Source organism: Dendrobates tinctorius, unplaced genomic scaffold (genome assembly GCF_039654945.1).
Source record: "Dendrobates tinctorius isolate UK_male_01 unplaced genomic scaffold, ASM3965494v1 ptg000201l, whole genome shotgun sequence".
Taxonomy (NCBI): Eukaryota; Metazoa; Chordata; class Amphibia; order Anura; family Dendrobatidae; genus Dendrobates; species Dendrobates tinctorius.
The window spans coordinates 17535092-17557205 of record NW_027361868.1 but is presented as its reverse complement, the minus strand read 5'-3'; the positions used below and the strand labels follow the sequence as shown (position 1 = coordinate 17557205).

Here is a 22114-nt window from a genome sequence, read left to right as displayed (position 1 = left end):
TGTGGTGGTGCTATGGGGAAAATAAATATTTGCAGATGGTTTCTCCTATCAATTATATCTGATTGCATGGTGAGACCAGGAGCAAAGCATCGTGGGATCTCCTTCAAATGGAAAGCAATCATCCAAGGTTGACCACCTCTTCAACCACATGACCATGATTATTTTTTGCAAACACATAGACGAGTTTTCCAGTCTCAGAAGTAAAATTTGCAGTCCCTTTATGTGACTGCAAACTGCTGAATGGTGAGTGTGCGATGCACAGGCCCATCACGATTCCCCTGTACGCCCGATGTAGGTGGGCGGTCACATGACCACATGTATGTGATTTGCATGCTTGCGATCACATGCCAACTAGTCTCACCTGGTGCAACAAGCATGCAAACAACATACATGCAGTCATGTGACTACTCATCTGCATGAGGAATACAGGAGAATTGTAACTGCTCTCACGATTCTACAGTCGCTCAGAGCTGCATTTCACCTAATAAAATTCGTGAATGAAAAATATAAGTAAAAATCACTGCAAAAATGCATTCAATAACGCAACAAAAACACGTATGGAGAAAAAACGTGCACTAAACAAACGCTGAAAAAATGCAACATGTAAACATGCACGTAAAGGGGGTGTTGATTAACAGGCTTGGTTTATGATGTGACTTTGAGCACCTCAAATTGCGTGCAGCATTACATTATAAGGCCACGTTCACACGGTCAGTATTTGGTCAGTATTTTACATCAGTATTTGTAAGTCAAAACCAGGAGAGGGTGAAAAATACAGAAGTGGTGACGTGTTTCTATTATTCTTTTCCTCTGATTGTTCTCCTCCTGGTTTTGGCTTACTAACACTGATGTAAAATACTGACCAAGTGCTGATAGTGTGACCGTAGCCTAAGGCTGGGGTCACGCTAGCAAATAAAAAAAAAAATCAGCCCAGTGTTGATCCAGAAAAGTAGAACGAGTGTCATGCCATTACATTGTGATTTTTATCCCCTAGGATCCGTATGACACGCATATGCAATCCGTATGCAGTGCAATTTTAACATCATCATCATCATGTAATTTAAAGCTAGTTTACAAACTAATAAAGCAATATTATATACAGATATAGATAGGTGGATAAATAGAATAAGTACAGTAGATAGAAAGAATTTTGTGCGTGTGTAGTTTATTGTACATGTATTAATCTAATAAATGAAAAAAAAAATGGTGTGAGGTCCCCCTTATTGTTAGTAACCAGCCAAGGAAAAGCAGACAGCTGGGTGATGGTCTTACTATGCTGGGAAGGGGACGATATCCATGAACCTTCCCAGCCTATGAATATTGTCCCCCAACTGTCTGCTTAGAAATTACTGGTTCTTATAAAGGGGGGGCCCTAAAAAAATGATGTGGTGTCCCCACTGATGTTATCTGGACCTTCCCAGTCTGATAATATCAGCTCTCATGTGTCTGCTTTCCCTTAGTTGGTTAAGAGTGGGGACCCCACAACATTTTTTAAAAATTTAGTTATTTAATAGGTGAAATAAGGCTAAACACCCTTTAGTGTCACATGGAAGGCACTAAGGGGTGTTAGTTTATTATATGTAGGGGGCTTGTGAAATTAAATTGCAACATTGCATCTATCTATTTTATCTATATATATTTTCTATATATCTATTCCCAAGGTTTGAGCTTGAATTTAATTTTGTGTACTTGGTTGACGAAATGTCAGGTTTCCTTTAAGATGTGTGTAAAAGTCAGACGGCATGCGCATGGTCCGTGTGCCTTGCGTATGCTGTGTAGTTGGCCCCTATTTTCCCAATACAAAAATAAAGAAAAAAATGAAATAAATTCAGTATCGCAATGTTTTAAAAAAATTTGATCTATGAAAATAATCCATAAGGTAAACGGCGTAAAGCAAAAAAAAAAAAAAAAAAATGAATCTCCAAATTTGCTGTTTTTCAGTCACAGCACCTCCCCCCAATAATGCAATAAAAAGTTATTAAAGCATCTGACAGATTCCAAAATTGTACCAATATAGACTACAGCTTGCCATGCAAAAAAAAAAAAAAATGAAAAAAAAAAAACCCCTCATATGGCTAGGTTAGGTAAAGTTATGTGTCTTGGAAAAAAGGGAGGGAAAGAAACCAAAGCGCAGAAACAAAAACTGGCCCTGTGAGGAAGAGTTTAAAGATGTGCTAAATTTCTCATTCTACATGAGCCACTGTGATACATTTGGCGCATGTTCAGACTGTCCAGTCTACGTTTGTGCTGTCGAAATATTTAGACCGGATTAGGAAATCTGTCCAAAAAAAGAGTAATAAAAATGTCCTATCCAAAAATAGGGATGATTCCAAGTGCTGTTTCTTCTACATAGCTTTTCTCATATTTCACAAAATGAATTTTTGCGCTTCACACAATAATGAAAAAATAGCATGGTGGCTCAGTGGTTAGGACACAGAGGCTCAGTAGTTAGCACTGTTGCTTTGTAGCACTGGTGTTCTGGGTGCAAAGCTCACCAAGGACACCATCTGCAAGGAGTTTGTCTGTTCTCCCCGTGTTTGTGTGGGTTTCATCTGGGTTCTACAATTTTCTCCCACACTCCGAAGACATACTGATAGGGAGTCTAGATTGTGAGCCCCAATAGGGACAGTGATGACCATGTAAGTAAAGTTTTGCAGAATATGAAGGCGCTATATAAGCAAAGTGTAATAAATAATGAAATAGAGCTTCACACGGTTGTACTAATCCTGCCTGGTTTGGCCTTTCCTACAGCTTTTACCACTAATTTCTGGGAAGACGTATGCCATGTTACTGGAGACTGTGAGCTGATTGAGGAGGCACACCTCACTGCCGCAGTTCCTGGATTTATCCTGTACCTACAAAGTGTTACCAGCCTTATTTTATCTATGCTAAATCTCAACGTCCAAGTGGAAGGTGCAACTGGTGGTTGGGTTGGTCCCGCTATGAAAATCAACCCATCACAGTTGGTGCAGAGGATGCTGGAGTCAGAATTCCATGAAGTGCGTTCTCTGGCTCTCGGATCTCTGTTACAATGGATGAAGCAAGACCGTGGAGATGAATTCTTATCTCATGAGATTCAGAAGATTATCTTTCAGATGAAAATGAAGGAAAATAATTTAGAATGTCTACACCAGGTAAATAGTGCAAATATCAGATCTGCTTCTGTTTGGTGGTACAACTTTTCCAGACTGCAGATCCAACCATTTCTTAGTTTGAAGGAAATTGCTCATTTTAGACATTGAGAGATTGCAGAATTTCTTTTAACACCTTTAATAGCGTATATTTTATATGTACATAGGCCCAGTCCTCTAGAGATGGAGTTGCTGATACTCAGCTGATCACTGAGCTTCCGAAAGTTGACCTATGATGATCAGCGAATTGATAACTTCTTTTCATAGGATAGTTGTCTTGATGAAATGTAGACCATGTAATTCATGGGAGATCCAGGCCAGTCACGGTTTGTTCCACTCTCTGACAAATAATTGGAAATGTATCTTCCAAAATTGTTCTATAATGTTCACTAATGTCTCATTATGCCAAGTGAGAGGTAATTTGTGAGTGTCCCCTATTTTCTCAGGTACAAACCTTAGCAAGCTAGGAAATGACAGACAGGAGAGGCGTAGTACAGAGGTAAAGACCCATGCTCATTTCCTGTAGAGAAATAAAAACCCATCCCTACATTCTGTATAGAGACAAACACCCATTCCCACATCCTGTAGAAAATTAAAGACACGTGCCCGCTTCCTGTAGAGAGACAAATTTCCACGCCCACTTCCTGTAGAGAGACAAATACCTGTGTCCACTTCCTGTAGACAGGCAAACACCTCCACCAACTTCCTGTAGAGACAAACCCACGCCCACTTCTTGTAGAAAGACAAATACCTGTGCCCACTTCCTGTAGAGTCAAAGACCCATGCCCACTTCCTGTAGAGACAAAGACCCATGCCCACTTCCTGTAGAGACAAAGACCCATGCCCACTTCCTGTAGAGACAAAGACCCATGCCCACTTCCTGTAGAGACAAAGACCCATGCCTACTTCCTGTAGAGACAAATTACAGTAGATACAAAGATCCATCCCCACTTCCTGTAGAGACAAAGACCCATGCCCACTTCCTGTAGAGACAAATTACTGTAGATACAAAGATCCATCCCTACTTCCTGTAGAGACAAATTGCTGTAGATACAAAGATCCATCCCTACTTCCTGTAGAGACAAATTACTGTAGATACAAAGATCCATCCCTACTTCCTGTAGAGACAAAGACCCATGCCCACTTCCTGTAGAGACAAAGACCCATGCCCACTTCCTGTAGAGACAAATTACTGTAGATACAAAGATCCATCCCTACTTCCTGTAGAGACAAAGACCCATGCCCTCTTCCTGTAGAGACAAAGACCCATGCCCACTTCCCGTAGAGGCAAATTACTGTAGATACAAAGATCCATCCCTACAAGACAAATCTTGCTCCCACTTCCTGTAATCCATCTTAGGGTCTCTTCTAGGGAAGGCTTGCACTTGACAAGTTACATAGAAAACAACCACCTTGTGGATGGCTCTTTGGACTGATTTTCTGTGGATAAGACAACATAAATGCTAACAAAAGTGATTTCCAAATTGTAAATTTATCAAGTTAGATCAAGTTGTCAGTTCATCTAAGTTTATAATTATTCACTTTCTTATTGTTCTATTGTCTTGTGTCCATGTTCCTGGTCAGGTGCTGAGAATCTTGTATGAAATGAATGTGAAGAAGATACTTTCTACTGCTAAAGATCATTTCCAAATGGAGCCAAACGATTTGTTAAGAAGGATCCTAAGTCTTGTGTCTACATTCAGCCACAGGTATGTGTTATGGACGTTACACTGCTAGACTTAACGTCACCGGGGTCATAGATTAAGTTTGCTCCCCTTTACCTCTATCTGAATATCTCTTGGAGTCAAAAAATAAAAATGGATATATACATTGATTAAAGAAGTCGTCTCAGCAAAATTGTTATTCTGTAATTCATCCTAATTATGTATGTAAAGTGGTGTAAGAATATTAAAATACTTACCGATCGCTGTCTGCTCCAGCTTCCAACACCGCTCCGACTCAGCCTAGCCAGCTCACACCAGGGTTTCTATGTAGACCGGAAGTCTCTTTCCAGCATAAGTCTATAGAGCATTTTTATGAGTCTCATAGTCTTACGTTGGGAAAGCAGCTACTGATCCTGACAATAGACGCTGTGTGAGTCGGCAAAGCTACGGAGCAGTCAAGTGGACCAGTAGAGGACCTGAGCGGCACTTGAAACCAGAGACAATGATGATCGATGGTGACTATACAGAAGCAATTTATTGTCACATTTACTATGAGGGTGAAGGAACGATTTAAAGGATCTACTTTATCTACTATCTCTCGGTCCCAGTCCATCCTTCAAGTGGTCAAAGCTGTTTTGATGGCATGCCTTCACTATATTTTGGATTTTAATACTGTGGGTGGTTGGTGTAGATATACTGCACTATAGAAAATTCAATGGGTAAGGAAAGTATGCAGACCCACTGCAGAAATTCTTTTGTAACCTTGGCCAGATCTGTGCCTTGCCACAATTCTGTCTCTGAGCTCCTTGGCCAGTTCCTTTGACCTCATGATTCTCATTTGGTCTGACATGCATTGTAAGCTGTGAGGTCTTATATAGACAGGTGTGTGCCTTTACAAAGCAAGTCCTATCAGTTTGGACTCCAATGAAGGAGTAGAACCATCTCAAGGAGGATCACAAGGAAATGGACAGCATGTGACTTAAATATGAGTGTCTGAGCAAATGTCGGAATACTTATGACCATGTGATATTTCAGTTTTTCGTTTTTAATAAATTTGCAAAAATTTCTACATTTCTGTTTTTTTCAGTCACGATGGGGTGCAGAGTGCACATTAATGAGAGAAAAATTAACTTTTTTGAATTTACCTAATGGCTGTAATGAAACAAAGAGTGAAAAATGTAAAGGGGTCTGAATACTTTCCGTACCCACTGTATAAGTTTTAGGCAGGTGTGGAAAAAATGCTGCCAAGTAAGAACTCTTTAAAAAATAGGCGTGTTAATAGTGACCTTCAAAGCCGCATCACTTCTTCTGGATACAATTGCACACAGTTTTGAAAGACCTCAGCAGCGAGGTTGTTACAAGCATCTTGGAGAACTAACCGCAGATCTTCTGCAGATGTCTAGTCCCAGATAGACTCAATGACTAGATGTATGGCCGTATCATCACTTCCAGGATTCCATGTTTTAATTTACACTGATGAAGGTTCTTAATGACGTTGGCTGTATGTTTGCGGTCGTTGCAAAATAAATTTGGAGCCTACCGGACGCCTCCCTCATGGTATTATATGATGGACAAATATCTTTTTATTTCTTCGCATTGAGAACATTTTTAATCCTGCCCATTCCCCAACTCCATTTGCTGAAATGCAGTCCAGGTCTTGTAAGGAACGTTCACCATGTTTCACTGCTGCCTGGGGACCCTCATTAATGTGCTGCTCCCCAGCCATTCAGTGAACAAATTGTCTTCTGTTACAGCCAAATATTTTAAATTTTGACTCAAGAGAACCTGCTGAGGTTTTCACCGCCACAGTTCCTATGTTTTCATGCAGAGCTGAGTTGCTTGGCCTTGTTGCCATATTGAAGGTATTGGCTTTTTGACTTCAATTCTACCATGGAGACCACTTCTGGGCAGACTTCTCTGAACAGTAGATGGGTGTGGTGAAGTCCCATTTGTTGCTGCCTGTTCTGAGTTGATGGCACTGCTGGACATCATCTGATTTCAAAGGGCAGTAAGCATGATATTTCTTTTCATCTACTTCACTAACTTTTCTTGTCTGACCACTGCATCTACATTCCTCATCATAGCCCATTTCTTGGTGCTTCAAAATAGTTTGAACAGGACATCTTGAAACCCCAGTCTGCTCTGGAATCTATTCGTATTTCCCATGAAGCAATGCACCTAGGATTTCACTGTGATTGAGCGCCTTTGCCGGCTGCCGCAGTGTTTTCTTTGACTGTTCTCCCTGAGGTCAGTGATTGTTTCGTGATGTTGCTCTGGAATCTTTGCCTGGAAGACACTTTGTTGATGCACTATAACAAAATTATGTTTTGTTGCTGTGCTCAGATTTACATTGTGTATGACCCGTGACAAGACGCTGTCTTCCACAACCTCAACTTTGTAGCAGAGTTTGGCAGTTTCTCACCCAGTTTTCAGCCGCTTACACAGCTGTTCCTGTTAATGGACTGTGTTTCAACCTACATATGAAAATGATGATCGTTATCACCTCTTTGGTACCATTGGTTAAGGTACTGTCACACTTAGCGATGCACCAGCGATCCCGACCAGCGATATGACGCGGTCAGGATCGCTAAATGGTCGCTAGTGAGCTGCCACACAGGCAGATCTCACCAGCGACATCGCAAGGGACGGGGGTCGCTACTTACCTGTCACACTAGGCGATCCTGACGTCCTCCCGCCCGCGTCCACGCTCGTCGCTCGTCTCTCCACAGGAAGCGCCGCAGGAAGCTGACGATGAGAAGCGGTCCTGAACGTTCTCGCGCGATCAGCGATAACCAGCGGGGGAGCGGGTCGTAGGTAAGTCTCAGACACAGCGATGTCGCTAGCAATATCGCAATAACGTCACAAGTTATAGCGATATCTCTTAGTGTGACAGTACCTTCACTCATATACTAGACTATAATCTTAGAAAAGAATTGATGCCGTTTTAAAGATAAAGGGTTGTCTCACTAAATATTGCTGAAATTTAGTTTCCCTTTTATTCGTTCACTTTGCACTTTGTTAATGGATGCAAATAAACTATTAACACGTTTGTTTTTTAAAACCCTCTTCTTGCTTTGCAGCATTTTTCCACACCTGCCTAAAACTTTTGCACAGCACTGTATATAATACAAACAAGGTAAAATACAGGGCATTTTTCATTGTGAGAGTCTCATAAGTATTATATCCTGTATAACTAGTCGTAAAAAGCCATCAAGGGCGCTCGCACAGTAAACAGGATTAACATGCAGTTATGTAATCTAGAGGCGGACGTGTGATGTGCTGTACTGAAACCAGCCATAATTACCCTTCCTCCGTATACAGTACACAGGTGCCTTCTTACAAGGATTTTCCAGTGATTGTATTGTCACCGCACATTGGCCCCTGCATCACTTTTACCTACACGTGTGTCACTTGTAAAATGGATCTCCAGCCAGATGACTCAGTTGTATTTCTATTTTCCTGCCATTTTTCTCATTAGTATGTCAAAAGTATGCCAAGCGCGAGACGGGTACCCCACTGGGACAACGAATCAGTCTCTATGCAAGATAACATCGCTGCTGCTTTTATCTTAAACATGATCTGTCACCAGATTTCACAAAACAAGTGGCATGCATTATTTAAAATAAAAAAGACTTGAAGAGGCTGATGTACTTACTATGAAAATCCATATCAAGAATAGCTTTATAATTCTTTGAGAAAACACCGTGCATTTTTTTTAAGGATTATACAACCAGGCTTAAATGAATTTTCAAAGTAGGTACAACAGACTCATCAGGTTTTGGATCTCTATATTATAAGGGTTGAGCAAAAAGATTTGCAAGACCCTAGTCTACCGTTCATGCTAATAGTCCTTGAATGCCTAGATTAGAGCCCTTCTAATATGTATAGCAGCGGACCAGTCATGTATAAACTAGAAAGATAAAACTAATCTACTTTATTTCAAAACTTATTGAAAAGGACTATAGTCCATATTAAAAATGCACATGTACAAAGACACAAACAACAAGACACAAAAAAACCGCTCTTAGAGATGCGGACAGTAAGATACCCAAACTTTAGTCGGATTTTCTAGTCTAAATGTCTTCATACAAATCTCCTATTCAAAGACAATTAAACGGAATCTCTCCTTTATATAGCTTTTTCTGTTTGAAATAGTTTGTAAGTTCTGTGATGTTGTAAACTGTCTATGGTCTGTCTAGTGTCCAGAAATCAATCTGGTAATTGAAAATCCACATCTACCGTTATTGCTCGTAATGATCATAGACAAGTTATAATAATGACAACCTGTAAAGTATAAGTGGCATAACGTGCAATCTGAGATTCCTTACTCTATGTAAACATATTCATTGCTCATATAGCATGCACTTCATCACTTTTTTCATAGTCTCAGGATTTGCATATATATCACATATCATGGAGAGGTCTCACCCATAACCATTTCAGTGATGAGTTCCTCCATGCACATAACGCTCCCTTCTCCCTACGCGTTTCGCTGTCCTCCCGATCATCAGGGGAGTTTCTGGGTAAGGCTCAATGCCTCTATATTCAAAAAAATGCCATCACTGAGGCTGCTCACTTGTTTGCTTTTTATATCATGCGCTCCTTTGAATGTCCCTGCCTCCTGCAGGTGGGCGGATGATGGTCAGTGACAAAACATATACTATAAAACAGTTCATCAATTGCCGCACTATGGGGGTGATTTATAAGGCAACATGCACATGTGGGATGGAGTATGTGGGGAAAACAAGGAGGGAGTTCAGGAAAAGGATCCGTGAACACATTGGCGATGTGGTGAATCGAAGAGATACAGCAATAGCGAACCACAGTAATAGGGTGCACCAAGGAGATTATAAGAAAATTCAATTTATGGGGATTGAAAAAGTCCCTTATCCCTGTAGAGGAGGAGATTGGGATAAATTAATTCTCCAGAAGGAATGTAAGTGGATCTTTTGGCTGAAGACTCTCCAACCAACAGGCCTAAATGACCAACTATCCTTCGCGGCTTATTTGTAGACCCCCCTCCCTCCCCCCCCTTTTCTCCGACATGATTTTTCTCTACCATGTGACTCGAGTGTTTACCCAGAGGTTACTCTCCATTGTGCTCCACATAAAACCAGATCCCTGTATAGGGGTTAAAGGGTCGTGGGGTTACTCAGGAGGTTAGCTAAAAGGTTTAATACTCTTTTTTTTTTTTTTTTTTTTTGAGAAAAATGATACATACTTTATCCCTCCATGATGCAGTTAGAAATTGAATAACCATTTTTAAAAAAAAAAAAAAAAAAACAAAGAAGACCAAATAAAGGAAAAAGGAGAAGGCAAGAAGTTCTTTTCTGAATCAAGTTGAATGTGTCAAAATTATGTCAAGTACTGTACATCGTCCTAGGTGATCCATGTTGGTTGTTAGAATAAAGGAGGTTGTGATAAAGTTTAATACTCCTGATATACTCTAATAGATTGAAAAATAAGCGCGCAATATCTGGGGGGATATTCATGATTGTCTAAGATGACTGCTATATAAAAATATGGAAATCAAGCATGGAGTGGCCACTCGGTGACCCAAGACGTATACTACATTAAAGAAAATATGCAGTTTTGTGAAAATATGCTCCACATAATTTATTTTATTTCTCTCTGGGATCCCTTAGAGATATAGAGTGGGCGCGGGTGTAATGGTTATTGTTAAACCGTATTGTACATATGCGCCATACAATGTCAAACTGCGCTAACCATGTGAATATAAGATTGCGGGAAAAAGAAACAGATACCATATAATTGACTTGATTGAATAAGAGCTGCTGAACGTTATGTGGGGAGTGCACAGGCGCAGTATATACCATTGATATATGGACATGAGAGCGCGAGAGGAGTGACTACGCAATCTATCTAAATGTGGTCTTTGGAATGTTTCATAGGGATGACCCGATGATGGGAGGTACTGGGCGCACTTGCGCAGTGGAGCAAAGTGAACTTTGCATAGGAGATGGAGGCGCGCAGGCGCGGTGCGCCCCTTTGGTATGTGGACGCCGTGCGTTACTATGCAACCTATTTGATCAGCTGAACGCTACTTAGGGAGCGCACATGCGCGATGCGCGCCCTCGATGTGTGGATGTTTTTGTTTGACAGCCCGATTACAGGAAGTACTGGGCGCACTTGTGTAGTAGGATTGAATGAGAGGTATGTAGGAAGCGCGCAAGCGCTGTATACTTCCCCTTAGAAACCGAAAAACAGTAAGTGGTCACTGACAATTATCCGCCCACCTGCAGGAGGCAGGGACGTTCAAAGGAGCGCATGATGTAAAAAGCAAACAAGTGAGAAGTTGGTGTCAGTCCCAAATTATTTCAAACGGAAAAAGCTATATAAAGGAGAGATTCCGTTTAATTGTCTTTGAATAGGAGATTTGTATGAAGACATTTAGACTAGAAAATCCGACTAAAGTTTGGGTATCTTATTGTCGGCATCTCTATGAGCGTTTTTTTGTGTCTTGTTGTTGTTTGTGTCTTTGTACATGTGCATTTTTAATAGGGACTATAGTCCTTTTCAATAAGTTTTGAAATAAAGTAGATTAGTTTTCTCTTTCTAGTTTATACATGACTGGTCCGCTGCTATACTTATACTTATATTTTGAGCTAGTTGATCACTCGCTGGAACCAGCCTACTAATATCTTACTACTGGCAGCTCTGAAAAAATTGTATCACAGAAGGGCTTAGCGCAAGCCACTCCATTTACCAGATCCCAGGAATTGCCCTGGCCTTCACTCTTGAACCCTTGGGCAGGGATCTGGACTTACACAGGAGCCTGGGGCCACATAGTTAGCTGATGGGGCAGGTGGCGGGAATGGTCAAGTAACCGAGTCAGAATCACAAGGACAAAGAATGTACAAAATCAGCAGGCGGAAGAGTAGTCGCTAATCTGTCACAGATCGCAACAGGAAACTTCACACAAAACAGGAGCCAAACACACAGGACTAAACCAGAGGAATGCAAGGCTATATCTGGCACCTGCGAGCAATCTGCTAGGTTAGGAGCTTAAGTAGGGTGTGGGGCTCTCCAATGGGCTAAAGCAGGGAGCTTATTCCTTTAGCTGGACAGCACACACTGGTACTGCCAGACTGGACGACACTGCACGTCTTCTCCATCACTCGCAGAAAGAATACGGCAGCGCCTGGTGGCAGGAGCAGGTCCCGGAGGAGATGTGACAGCAGGCATCCAAGGCGCCTCTTCTGATTAGTAGGTTTGGTGCCATGACGAGTTCATCACACAGCTATGTAATAACATCATAGAACCTACTTATCAGAAGAGGCGCCGGAGATATTAGGAAGTAGTAAGAGGTTTGCAGAGCTCTGATGCAGAGGCCACGGACCACTGACAAGGCCGCGAGACTACGGTCCAGCAAATCTTTTTGCTCAACTCTACTATATAATACTGAATGTCGTTTGTGTGACGTCTGATGATATATCTGCTATGACTGTGGTATTAATATTGCAAATATCAAATCTCTCATGGCTGCAACTAGTGCAGCTTCCAATATGAACAGAAACCAGAAAAACCCCATGCTGCAATGTTAATCACATGCTAGCAGCGATTCTTGCAGGCAGACACGTGCGCCATGTTGTTTGCAAGGAGCCATAGTGCATCTGGCGCCAGTGCATTGATAGTATACGAAAGCAAAGATGCTCTAATAGTAGAGAAACCAAAGTTTCACAGTCACACAAGTCCGAACCTTCCCAGACACCGTAATCTTAGCTGAGATGTTGGCAGTGCCGCAGCCCTGGCAGCCGGGTGCCCTGTCTGCATTTGAATTCCCTGTTGCTGGGACTTATTGCAATTTATACAAACCTGCTCTTATCTCCTCGCAATCCAATTTATTAGACAACCCTGGTGCAGAAGAGAAACACCAGACCGGGTACTGGTGCTGTAAACACTCCTCTGGCAGACATTTAGTTCCTTTCAGCCTCTGCTCTTGTTGTGATTTAAAATGGCTAATTGCCTTTGAAAATAGAGAATGGAGCTGGACGGCTTCGCTCGCTCAGAGGCCTGACCATGCTGATTCGTTTAGGGTTTGTTTTTTTCTCCATCTGTTGAAGGGCACAGATTGAGGTTTGTTTGAGGGCGCTTTACAGGTCTCATCATTACCAGGTTGTGTGTTTATTGCAACTTTTTGCATTTTTATTTCCTAAGAGTCTGCTCCCATAGGAGTGCACGTCACATTGTGACCATCATGCATCACAGAATTCTACTTTTTTGGAAGTGTCCGCTCACTAAATTTTACCAAAAGTCGCCCTATTTTTTCAGTGATACCCAGTTGGCGGGGGAAAGGGGTTGAAGACCCATTATTTATTGACTAAATCTAATGGCTAATGACCTAGGTATATAAGTTTCCCCCATACACATTAGTCTGTGTACTGGAGCCACAGATAATTTATGGTCAGGTGAGTAAAAAAAAAACAACAGCTTATCCAGTTTCAGACTGCCTTTTGTTCTCCCAGAGATGAGCCACCGGCGGTTCTCTAATAGAGCACGCAGGAGCGCACGGCCTGTTGAGCTGATAACTATGCGATGTGTATAGTGGGTTTTACTGTACCTTTTCATTTTCTCTGTTGGATTCCCAGCTACACTGCTGAGTCCTGCTGTATAATGTCCTCCATTCTGCGGCTGGATCTGAATACAGTATGTGTTAATAGAGAAAGCAGGACCACACAGCCGATCGAGTGCTCTTATGTGTGGGAAAACTGATAACTGTGTAATGTGCATATAGGGCTTTACTGTGCTTTTTTCATTTTCTGTGTTGGATTCCCAGCTACACTTCTGAGTCCTGCTGTATAATGTTCTCCATTCTGCTGCTGCATCTGAATTTGTGCCAACAGAGAGCGTAGGAGAGCACGGCCAATTGAGAGCTTTTGTGTGTGGGACAGCTGATAACTGTGTAATGTGCATATAGGGCTTAATGTGCGGTTTCATTTTTTGTGTTGGATTCCCAGCTACACTGCTGAATCCTGCAGTATAATGTCCTCCATTCTGCTGCTGCATCTGATTATGTGCTGCATAGAGACCAAAGATCAGTAATGCCTCATGCTTGTGAGTGTTCTCTCCACTCCCTAGCAGCTAGTATCTACCCACTCACTCAAACATATACCGTAAGTCTTAATATGGCCAGAAATGGTGTTAATTTTGATCTCCACCCACACATTTGACTGCCTGTTCTAAAAAGTCACCTGAAATGACATGTTTGCTTTGAAATGAGAAAGCTTCCATTGTAATCAATGAACATGTATATTCCACTGCTTACAACTATTATATAAAACTATTTTCTAATTTTTTTTTACAAGGCAACTCAAAACAACATTCAAACTAGCAAAGAATGCTGGGAGATTTCAGCTGTGATTTTAAATAGAGCTCTGAAATTTTAGCTCATGATTTTCACTTTCTACTGTAAATTAATTCTATTTTATGTATCTATATATACACTTTAAAATTGTGAACATGCTCTTTCACCTTTTGCTGTATGTTTTTCTCCCACTTGTAAACTGGGAGAGCCCTTCAAAGTATAAAGGCCCTGTCACACTAAGCGAGATCGCTAGCAAGATCGTTGCTGAGTCACTAGAACTGTGACGTTATAGCGATCTTACCAGCGAGATCGCTGTGTGTGACAGTGACCAGCGACCAGCCCCCCTGCCGGGTATCGCTGATCGTGCCCGAAATGTCTGGACATTTCTTTGGTCGCTCATGTCCCGCTGAGTCGCTAGTTGTATCGTCACGTTTGACACCTAGCCTAACGACCTCGTTAGCGACTCAGAAGCAAGACAAGGCGGGGATTAGCGTTCCCGTTTCCACCACTACCTCGGCTCCGATTGGTGGTCACTACAGCGTCCTGATTGGCGGGCTTCCTTTTAAAAGAAGCTAACAAAGTATCGCTTCAGTTCTTTGTTCCTGACCCGGGTGTGTCCAAGTTGAGATCCTGTTTTTGTCCAACGGCTGCGACTCCATTTTGGATCATCTGCTTTTCCATCTAAGTTGCTTCTCTAGCCAGTTCATGGTTGGTATTTTTTGAATGAAATGGAGCGCTAGTACGTCACCTTTTAAATGCACAGCCAATCAGGACGCGGTAGCGTCCACCATTCAGAGCTGAGAGGGCGTGAGAAAGGGAGCGCAATCCACGCCTGTGTAAATTCAGCATCACACAGTACATCCCTCATCGAGGTGTGAATCGTCAATGGAACATGCAATGTGACAGGGTCCCAATGACCACCGACATCGTTACAAAGGTCGCAATGACACGCTAGATCGTTGCTCCGTCGTTGGGTAGATTGGACTGTCTGACATCTCAATAGCGACCACATAGCGATGCGGCAACGATCCCTGTCGTGTCGTATCGCTGTCGGGATCGTTATAGCGTCGCTAGGTGTGACAGGACCTTAAGATATCAGCAGGTCATCACTTTTAAAAAAAAAAAAAAATGGGATTTACCTTTTACAGAGGTGTTACTTTTGTAAAAGGGCATTGCTACAAATACTTATATTAAGTGAACTTTTTACCCGGTCAAATGTGTCCAGTTTTTATTTTATCCCCACTGCTCCCTTGAGTATTCCCTTTTGGTTTTTTTTTGTTTTTAACTGCACCATACGGTTCCAGATATACAGGGGTTGGACAAAGTAATGGAAACACCTGGAAACATCAACAAAAGTTAGTTTAATATGGTGTAGGTCCACCTTTTGCGGCGATTACAGCCTCACTTCTCCAAGGTATGGATTCATACAAGGTGTGAATTGTTTCCAAAGGAATTATAGCCCATTCTTCAGTTAAAACACCCTCCAGTTCTTTGAGCGACGATGGCGGCGGAAATCGAAGTCTAAGGCCTGTTTCACATTTCAGTTTTTTCTTGTCAGTTAAAATCCGCCAAAATGGCGGAAAGCGGATCCGTTGGTAACAGAAGTTAACGGATGCCAGCGGACCGGTTGTTTGACGGATCCGCTGGCTGAAGAATTTTAAAGGAACCGCAGTCCGGGGACAAGAGAGAGAGGTCTGGGGATTGTGGGGGCCATATGAGATGCTCAACTTCATTAGAATGTTCCTCGTGCCATGCTTTAACGATTCTAGCTGTATGAATTGGTGCATTATCATCCTTAAAGATGGCGTTTCTCTCCGGGAACAACCATAGGATGCACTTGGTCGCCCAAAATGCCTAAATAATCTCGGCTGTTAATTCTTCCATGAAAGGGATATCATTGGCCCAGCGGATCTCCACGAAATAACACCCCAGATCATCACAGAACCTCCGCCATGTTTTACGGTTGGGAGAAGGCAGTCTGGATGGAATGCTTCTTTCGGCTGTCTCCAAACGTACACTCGGCCGGAGGTTGGAAATAGGGTAAACGATGATTCGTCTGAGAATATCACATGTTTCCACTGCTCGAGGGACCAATTCTGGAAGTTTCTACACCACTCTAAACGCTTGGAAACATTTGTCATTGAGAGCAGCGGTTTTCTAATTGTAGCTCTTCCGTGGAATCCAGATTTGTGCAGCTCCCGATGAACAGTTTTCGTGGAAACTGGGTTCTGTATGTGTTCATTGAGCTCAGCAGTGATTTTCGGAGCCGTGGTCTTGTGATCCTCTCTCACAATTCACTTTAGACTCCGACGGTCTCTCTCAGTCAGCTTCGACTTTCGGCCGGACCTGTGCTTTGCTGCAGACGTTTATCCTTCTCTTTCAAACGCAGTCATTACTTTGGAGACAGTACCTCTTCACATGCCAAGCATTCGGGCACTTTGTTACACTAGCGCCTGCCATACGAGCACCAACAATTTGGCCTCTTTGACAATCCGAGAGGTCTGCCATTGGTATCAGGTTCTCATCAATGTTCTTACAATTCTGCAAAACAAACAGTTAATTTACATACACATATCACATAACACAAATAATCAACTACAAAACATTACCATATGTCACGGTTTGCATGTTTAGAACATGTTCGAAGATTAATGTGGTGGTCATCGTGTGACTGGACACACCGCCTCCAGCAGGGCGAATTTCTATGACACATGCGACCCTGGATACACCGCCTCCAGTAGGGCGAATTTAAATAATATAACGTGCAGCCAGATACCCCGCCTCCAGCAGGCAAATTTCAGAATTACACATGAAACTGTATACACCGCCTCCAGCAGGGCGAATTTAAATAATAAGAAGAAACACCAGGGAAACCGATACAATGGAGGGCCCTGCGTTAGGGAATGGGGACGTGGAGACCTCCTGCACTCCCCTGAGCCAGTCTCTACACTCCTAGCAGTCCCTATACAGGCTCCGCACCTGTCGCCGAGCTGGAACCTAAGAACCCTAGCTCGCCCTGCACCTAGCCCTTTCTAATGAAATGGACGGTGCAGAAACTAATCCCACCACTGCACTGAAACACACATAAGGGAAGTGACAAACAGGGAAACACCACTTAGCTTTGCTCTGTTGCTCTTGCTCCCAGCAACAGAGTCCACCAGCAGAATGCAGCTTTCCTCCTGAATAGCTGCCACCAAGCTCTGTCAGAGCTGCAAGGAAATCCCATCTGTGACTCCTTCCACACCAGGACTCTGACAGTGCTGCAAGGAACCATCTCTAGCTCCTTCCTCCACCAAGGATGGTTGGAAATGACCACTATCACCAACAGTGATTGCAACACCTGACACTCTTTTATAGCAGAGCCAGAGCAATCGCACCTGCTTTATAATCACGTGCACTAAGCTAAAGTAATAAGTGCAATGACCCTAACGGCCATCGGGGGCAAAACTAGAACTGAAACCACCACAGTGCAATGACCCTAATGGCCACCGGGGGGGGCAAAACTATCTTTAAGCAAACAGCTTTATGGAAAAAAAAAAAGGTTACTAGTGCATTTATCTGTCATAATCCAACCTGGATCATGACAATTATGATGCCAAAATGTTAGGTGTTTCCATTATTTTGTCCAACCCCTGTATGTGCCTTTTTATGAAGTGCTAATTTTTATGTTCTTTACTTAAAGGGGGGTGACTCTCAATTTAATAATACAGAGCAGTCTAAAGACCCGGCCCTGAAGATCATGTGAGCCACGCCCAGATTATCATTTGAACCACGCCCCTGGAGATCTCGGGAGCCACTCCCCCTTTTAAAGACTAAATCTTTGCACTAAATGGGCCCATATCTCTGGAACCATATGAAGGATTTAAGAAAAAAAAACCTGAATAGACAGGGGAACAGTGGGAATAATTTAAAATAAGGACAGAAGCGTTCCACTTCTGACCTGGTTAAAGATTATCAGACAACAGGCTCTTATTATAGCGCCAACATATTTAGCAGCATTATAATCGTCCCTATTTTAGAGCCCCTAAATATATAAAGATCTATGCCACCTGTATTATCAGACAAAAAAAAATGTAGGCTCTAGACCAAACTATATACTTTTCCACCACTTTCTTTAATGGCTCCTTTTCATCACCACCATTCAGCCTTGGGACATTATGTACACGGCCACACCATATGTCCTGGTGTCCTGGCGCTATGTAACGGAGATGCTGCACCTTTTCTCTTCGACAATTGACTGCAAATATCCGGATAACCTGCTGAGGGAGGCAAAAAATCAGGCCGGCACATAGAACATGCTGCTAACACGATGCAGAGCATACATGTGTTTATGAGGCAATGTCCTCTTTATTGCTGCCGGACGAAGCACCTCCTGTCATGGCAGCCATCTGTCACATAAACTACGAGAGCACTGACTGTCTTGTCTTGTACCTTCCTCTTTCAAGATTGACAATGACTATTCTTCAGGCATTTTAAAGATGTCATCGGTGACCCATTAATGTGGGAGAGCAGCCGGTCTGTGTATAACTGCCGGTCTGACCTAAAACTGGAAAATCCCAGTATAAATACAGGAACCGGGGCGATAAAATGGGAATAATTCCATATACTGTGCACGATACAGTCCAAAAGTATAGGCATAATGGCGAGTAGGGGAAGGGAAGTGACTAACCTGTGCCGCAAAAAATTGTTCTCCTGATGGTTGTCCTTGTTTTTTTGTTTTTTGATGTTTACCAGGATATAACAGTTTGTAATTAAAATTAGTGATGCTTCATCTGCTCCTTCTCGTTCTGCTCACAAACTTACTTTTAGCTGTTTCTGGTCTTGATTTTACTTCTAAGGCTGTCACTAGTGATGAGCGAACTTGCTGGGATAAGGTGCTATCCCGAGTATGCTCGGGTGCTAACCGAGTGTCTTCGGCGTGCTCGAAAAATATGATCGCGCAACTGCATGTCTCGCTGCTGTTTGACAGCCGCCACACATGAAGGGATTACCTGTTTGTTGGGCAATCCATGCATGTGTTGTGGCTGTCAAACAGCTGTGAGACATGCAGCAGTGGGGACCAGAACATATTTTTCGAGCACCCCGAATATACTCGGTTAGCACCCGAGCATGCTCGGATAGCCAGGTAAGTAACCTGTGGCCATCAGATTGAAGCCCTTAGAATCGCCTCTTACATGCCGACATGTTCTGCTCCTCTTGATTAGCCGGCCACAAAGATGTCACGCCAGGACGGTTAACCAATCAAAAGAGGAGCCTGTGCTGTCTGGTAGGAGGCGGTCCACAGTGTTCCCGTCTGGCTGCCGCAAGCTACTTACCTGACATCTGGACGGGGTCTTGCAAATCTATTACTACCATCTCTAATGCACACTGTGAGTGTTCGGTGCAAGTTTTCTGCCCGGATTTGCTTTCAAGGTAAATTCGCAGTGTAATAACAGTGCCAGCTAAGTAAGCGAGGCTCCAAAAATCTCCTCTATACATTACATACATTTTTCGCTCATAAATTAAAAAAGTGGTGCCGATTTTAAAATCTGCAGCATGTCAATTCCTCGCGCGGAGGTCATTATGGACTTCACTCTTTGCAATACATTAGCTGAAATACTCAACAAAATCCGAAATGGAAGTTTTGATGCAAAAACGCTGCCATTATGATGCATAAAATCCGCTACATGCGAAGGTTTTCCTCGACTTTTAATTTGCCATAATTCACGTTTCTATACTAAACAACGTCTGGATTGTGTCCAGACAGAGCAGGAGACAAAAAATAAACTCGTGTTTCTGTTTGCAGAGCATTTTATTCGTTTCGAGAGCTCCGCACGTAACAGAAGCAGCAGGTGCCAGGATTTCACGTCCAGTCTCCCTTAATTCCGTCCTGTTGAAATCTAAACCTGAAGGTCCACATTACAATGGCAGACATGTCTCTTTCTTCGTATTTCCTCTTACCTCACTGGAATTTCTTACACACATTTAATTAGTTCTGGACAAGACACGTGAAGCAGACCGCAGCTTGCCACGGTCAGTGGTGTGTTACTGCAGGGAACATTGCTTTGGTCAGATGGCAGCTGCTCATTGACTATGACAGTATTCTTTACTTTGGCCGCTTTCCTTCCATCCTGTTGTCAAAACGGGATCTTTACCTAATTGTCTCCTGCATACCATGGGTCATGGGCAGAGCCCGAGGCGGGCGCCATATTCATGAAATCTGTGAGGCCGGTGGCTGTCCAGACACAGGAAAACAACTGTTGTCTTCCACGCATGTGTATTCAGGTGCTGCACATACATTGCGGATGACATGTGGCTAGAGTTTCACGCCGGCTGCAGTTCACAATGTATGAATGTGTTCAGCCAGTGAGGAGGTTCCTTCAATATTTACCACCCGCCATGGCTGAACATATGTTTTCAGATGTACAACTACTGGAACATTTGCATTTTTCCCCTTTAAATATTTTCCTTTTTTTTCTTTTTCCAGTGTGGAAATCCAGAGCTCAGCCTTAAAGCTCTCGTCTAAGTTGGTCGTCAGTCTTGCAAGCAAGGCCCAGGAGGTAAGGTGGTGACTAAGCATCTCTGTACGGCAGTGTGCGCTCATTTTCCACTCCGGGTTATATGAATGAAATATTATAAGAAATGTTTACCGCAAAACACAAGGAGACATATTTTATGTTCCAGCGTGAAATGGGGAAGAAATGAAATTAGAAAGCACTTTTATAAATGGGGAAAGTGGGGGAGAGTGGCTTACAAGTAATGAAGGTGTATGCAGCATAGAACGCATGTGGAGTGCGGTTCAAGAAGTGCTCCGTCCCATAGCACCATGTTAGCAAGTAGTCATGGTGGTGCACCCATGTCAGAGACATGACTCCCTTTCTCCTATGTAAAGATGGAAAGCTGTCAGTTATTATTGCCAAATTTCCTGGGACATCCGGGAGGCTCTTGAAAATAGGGGACACCGTCCTGATGTCTCCAAATGTGCCTGAAAGAATGGCTGTTCTATCAAGGCAATGGCACCTTTGGTGTGACTGAGCACACCCTTAGTGTTGCCGAGGGCACCCTTAGTGTGGCCGAGGGCACCCTTGGTCTGGCCGAGGGCCCCTTTGGTCTGGCCGAGGGCCCCCTTGGGGTGGCAGAGTGCACCCTTGGTGTGGCCCAAGGCACCCTTGATGTGGCAGAGCACACCCTTGGTGTGGCCGAGGGCACCCTTGATTTGGCCGAGGGCCCCCTTGGTGTGGCCCAAGGCACCCTTGGTGTGGCCGATGGCCCCCTTGGTGTGGCCGATGGGCCCCCTTGGTGTGGCCGATGGGCCCCCTTGGTGTGGCCGATGGGCCCCCTTGGTGTGGCCGAGGGCCCCCTTGATTTGGCCAAGTAGACCAGTGCATCTCCCCATCCCCTTGTCTTCCATTCGTCTCCACCCTTTAATAGCTCCTGTAATCCCCAAATGTCCACATACAAGTGTTATGGAGGGAGAAAGGGGCTAGCCACAAAATAAAAAGTGTATTTTTATACATCAAAAATTTCTGATAGTCCCAGTAGAGAATTTCTAGAAGTATGGTGTATACGGCTTTATTATTGTATACTAGTGGAGGCTGCAAGAATTTTTTTTTTTTACAAATCTCCATCCCGAACGCATAAAAAGTTATCTGGCACCGAATTGTGAACCGACTTTATAATAAACTGTGTTGGCGGGTGGACCTTCACATAAGCAGTAGTGATTCGTGTGATTAAATGCAGGAACATATTATCTGTGTCCGTGAAAATAAAATAATATTGGTCAGAATGAAATCCGCGCTGTGGAGCGGTGCGCTGTAGAGCGGTGCGCTGTAGAGCGGTGCGCTGTAGAGCGGTGCGCTGTAGAGCGGTGCGGAGAGTTGTCCATATGTTATTATTTTTGTAAGATAAACGTAATGGCGATCAATCACCGCAGCTCTTATAAGTGACGTTTTCTTGACATCACCCAGTAAAACCCGTATCTTCTGCCGCAGATAATTCATGAGACACTGCTTTTG

At 43.1% G+C, this 22114-nt stretch overlaps 1 protein-coding gene across 1 annotated transcript in view; it reads left to right on the top strand.

Moving 5' to 3' along the window:
- Positions 1-22114, top strand: part of LOC141056974 (tRNA (32-2'-O)-methyltransferase regulator THADA-like) — a 541174-nt gene that overhangs the window by 407335 nt on the left and 111725 nt on the right. Inside the window, exons 11-13 of the mRNA XM_073553454.1 lie at positions 2752-3134; positions 4716-4840; positions 20587-20659. Coding sequence (XP_073409555.1) covers positions 2752-3134; positions 4716-4840; positions 20587-20659 — 581 coding nt within the window. The remainder of the gene's footprint in view (positions 1-2751; positions 3135-4715; positions 4841-20586; positions 20660-22114) is intronic.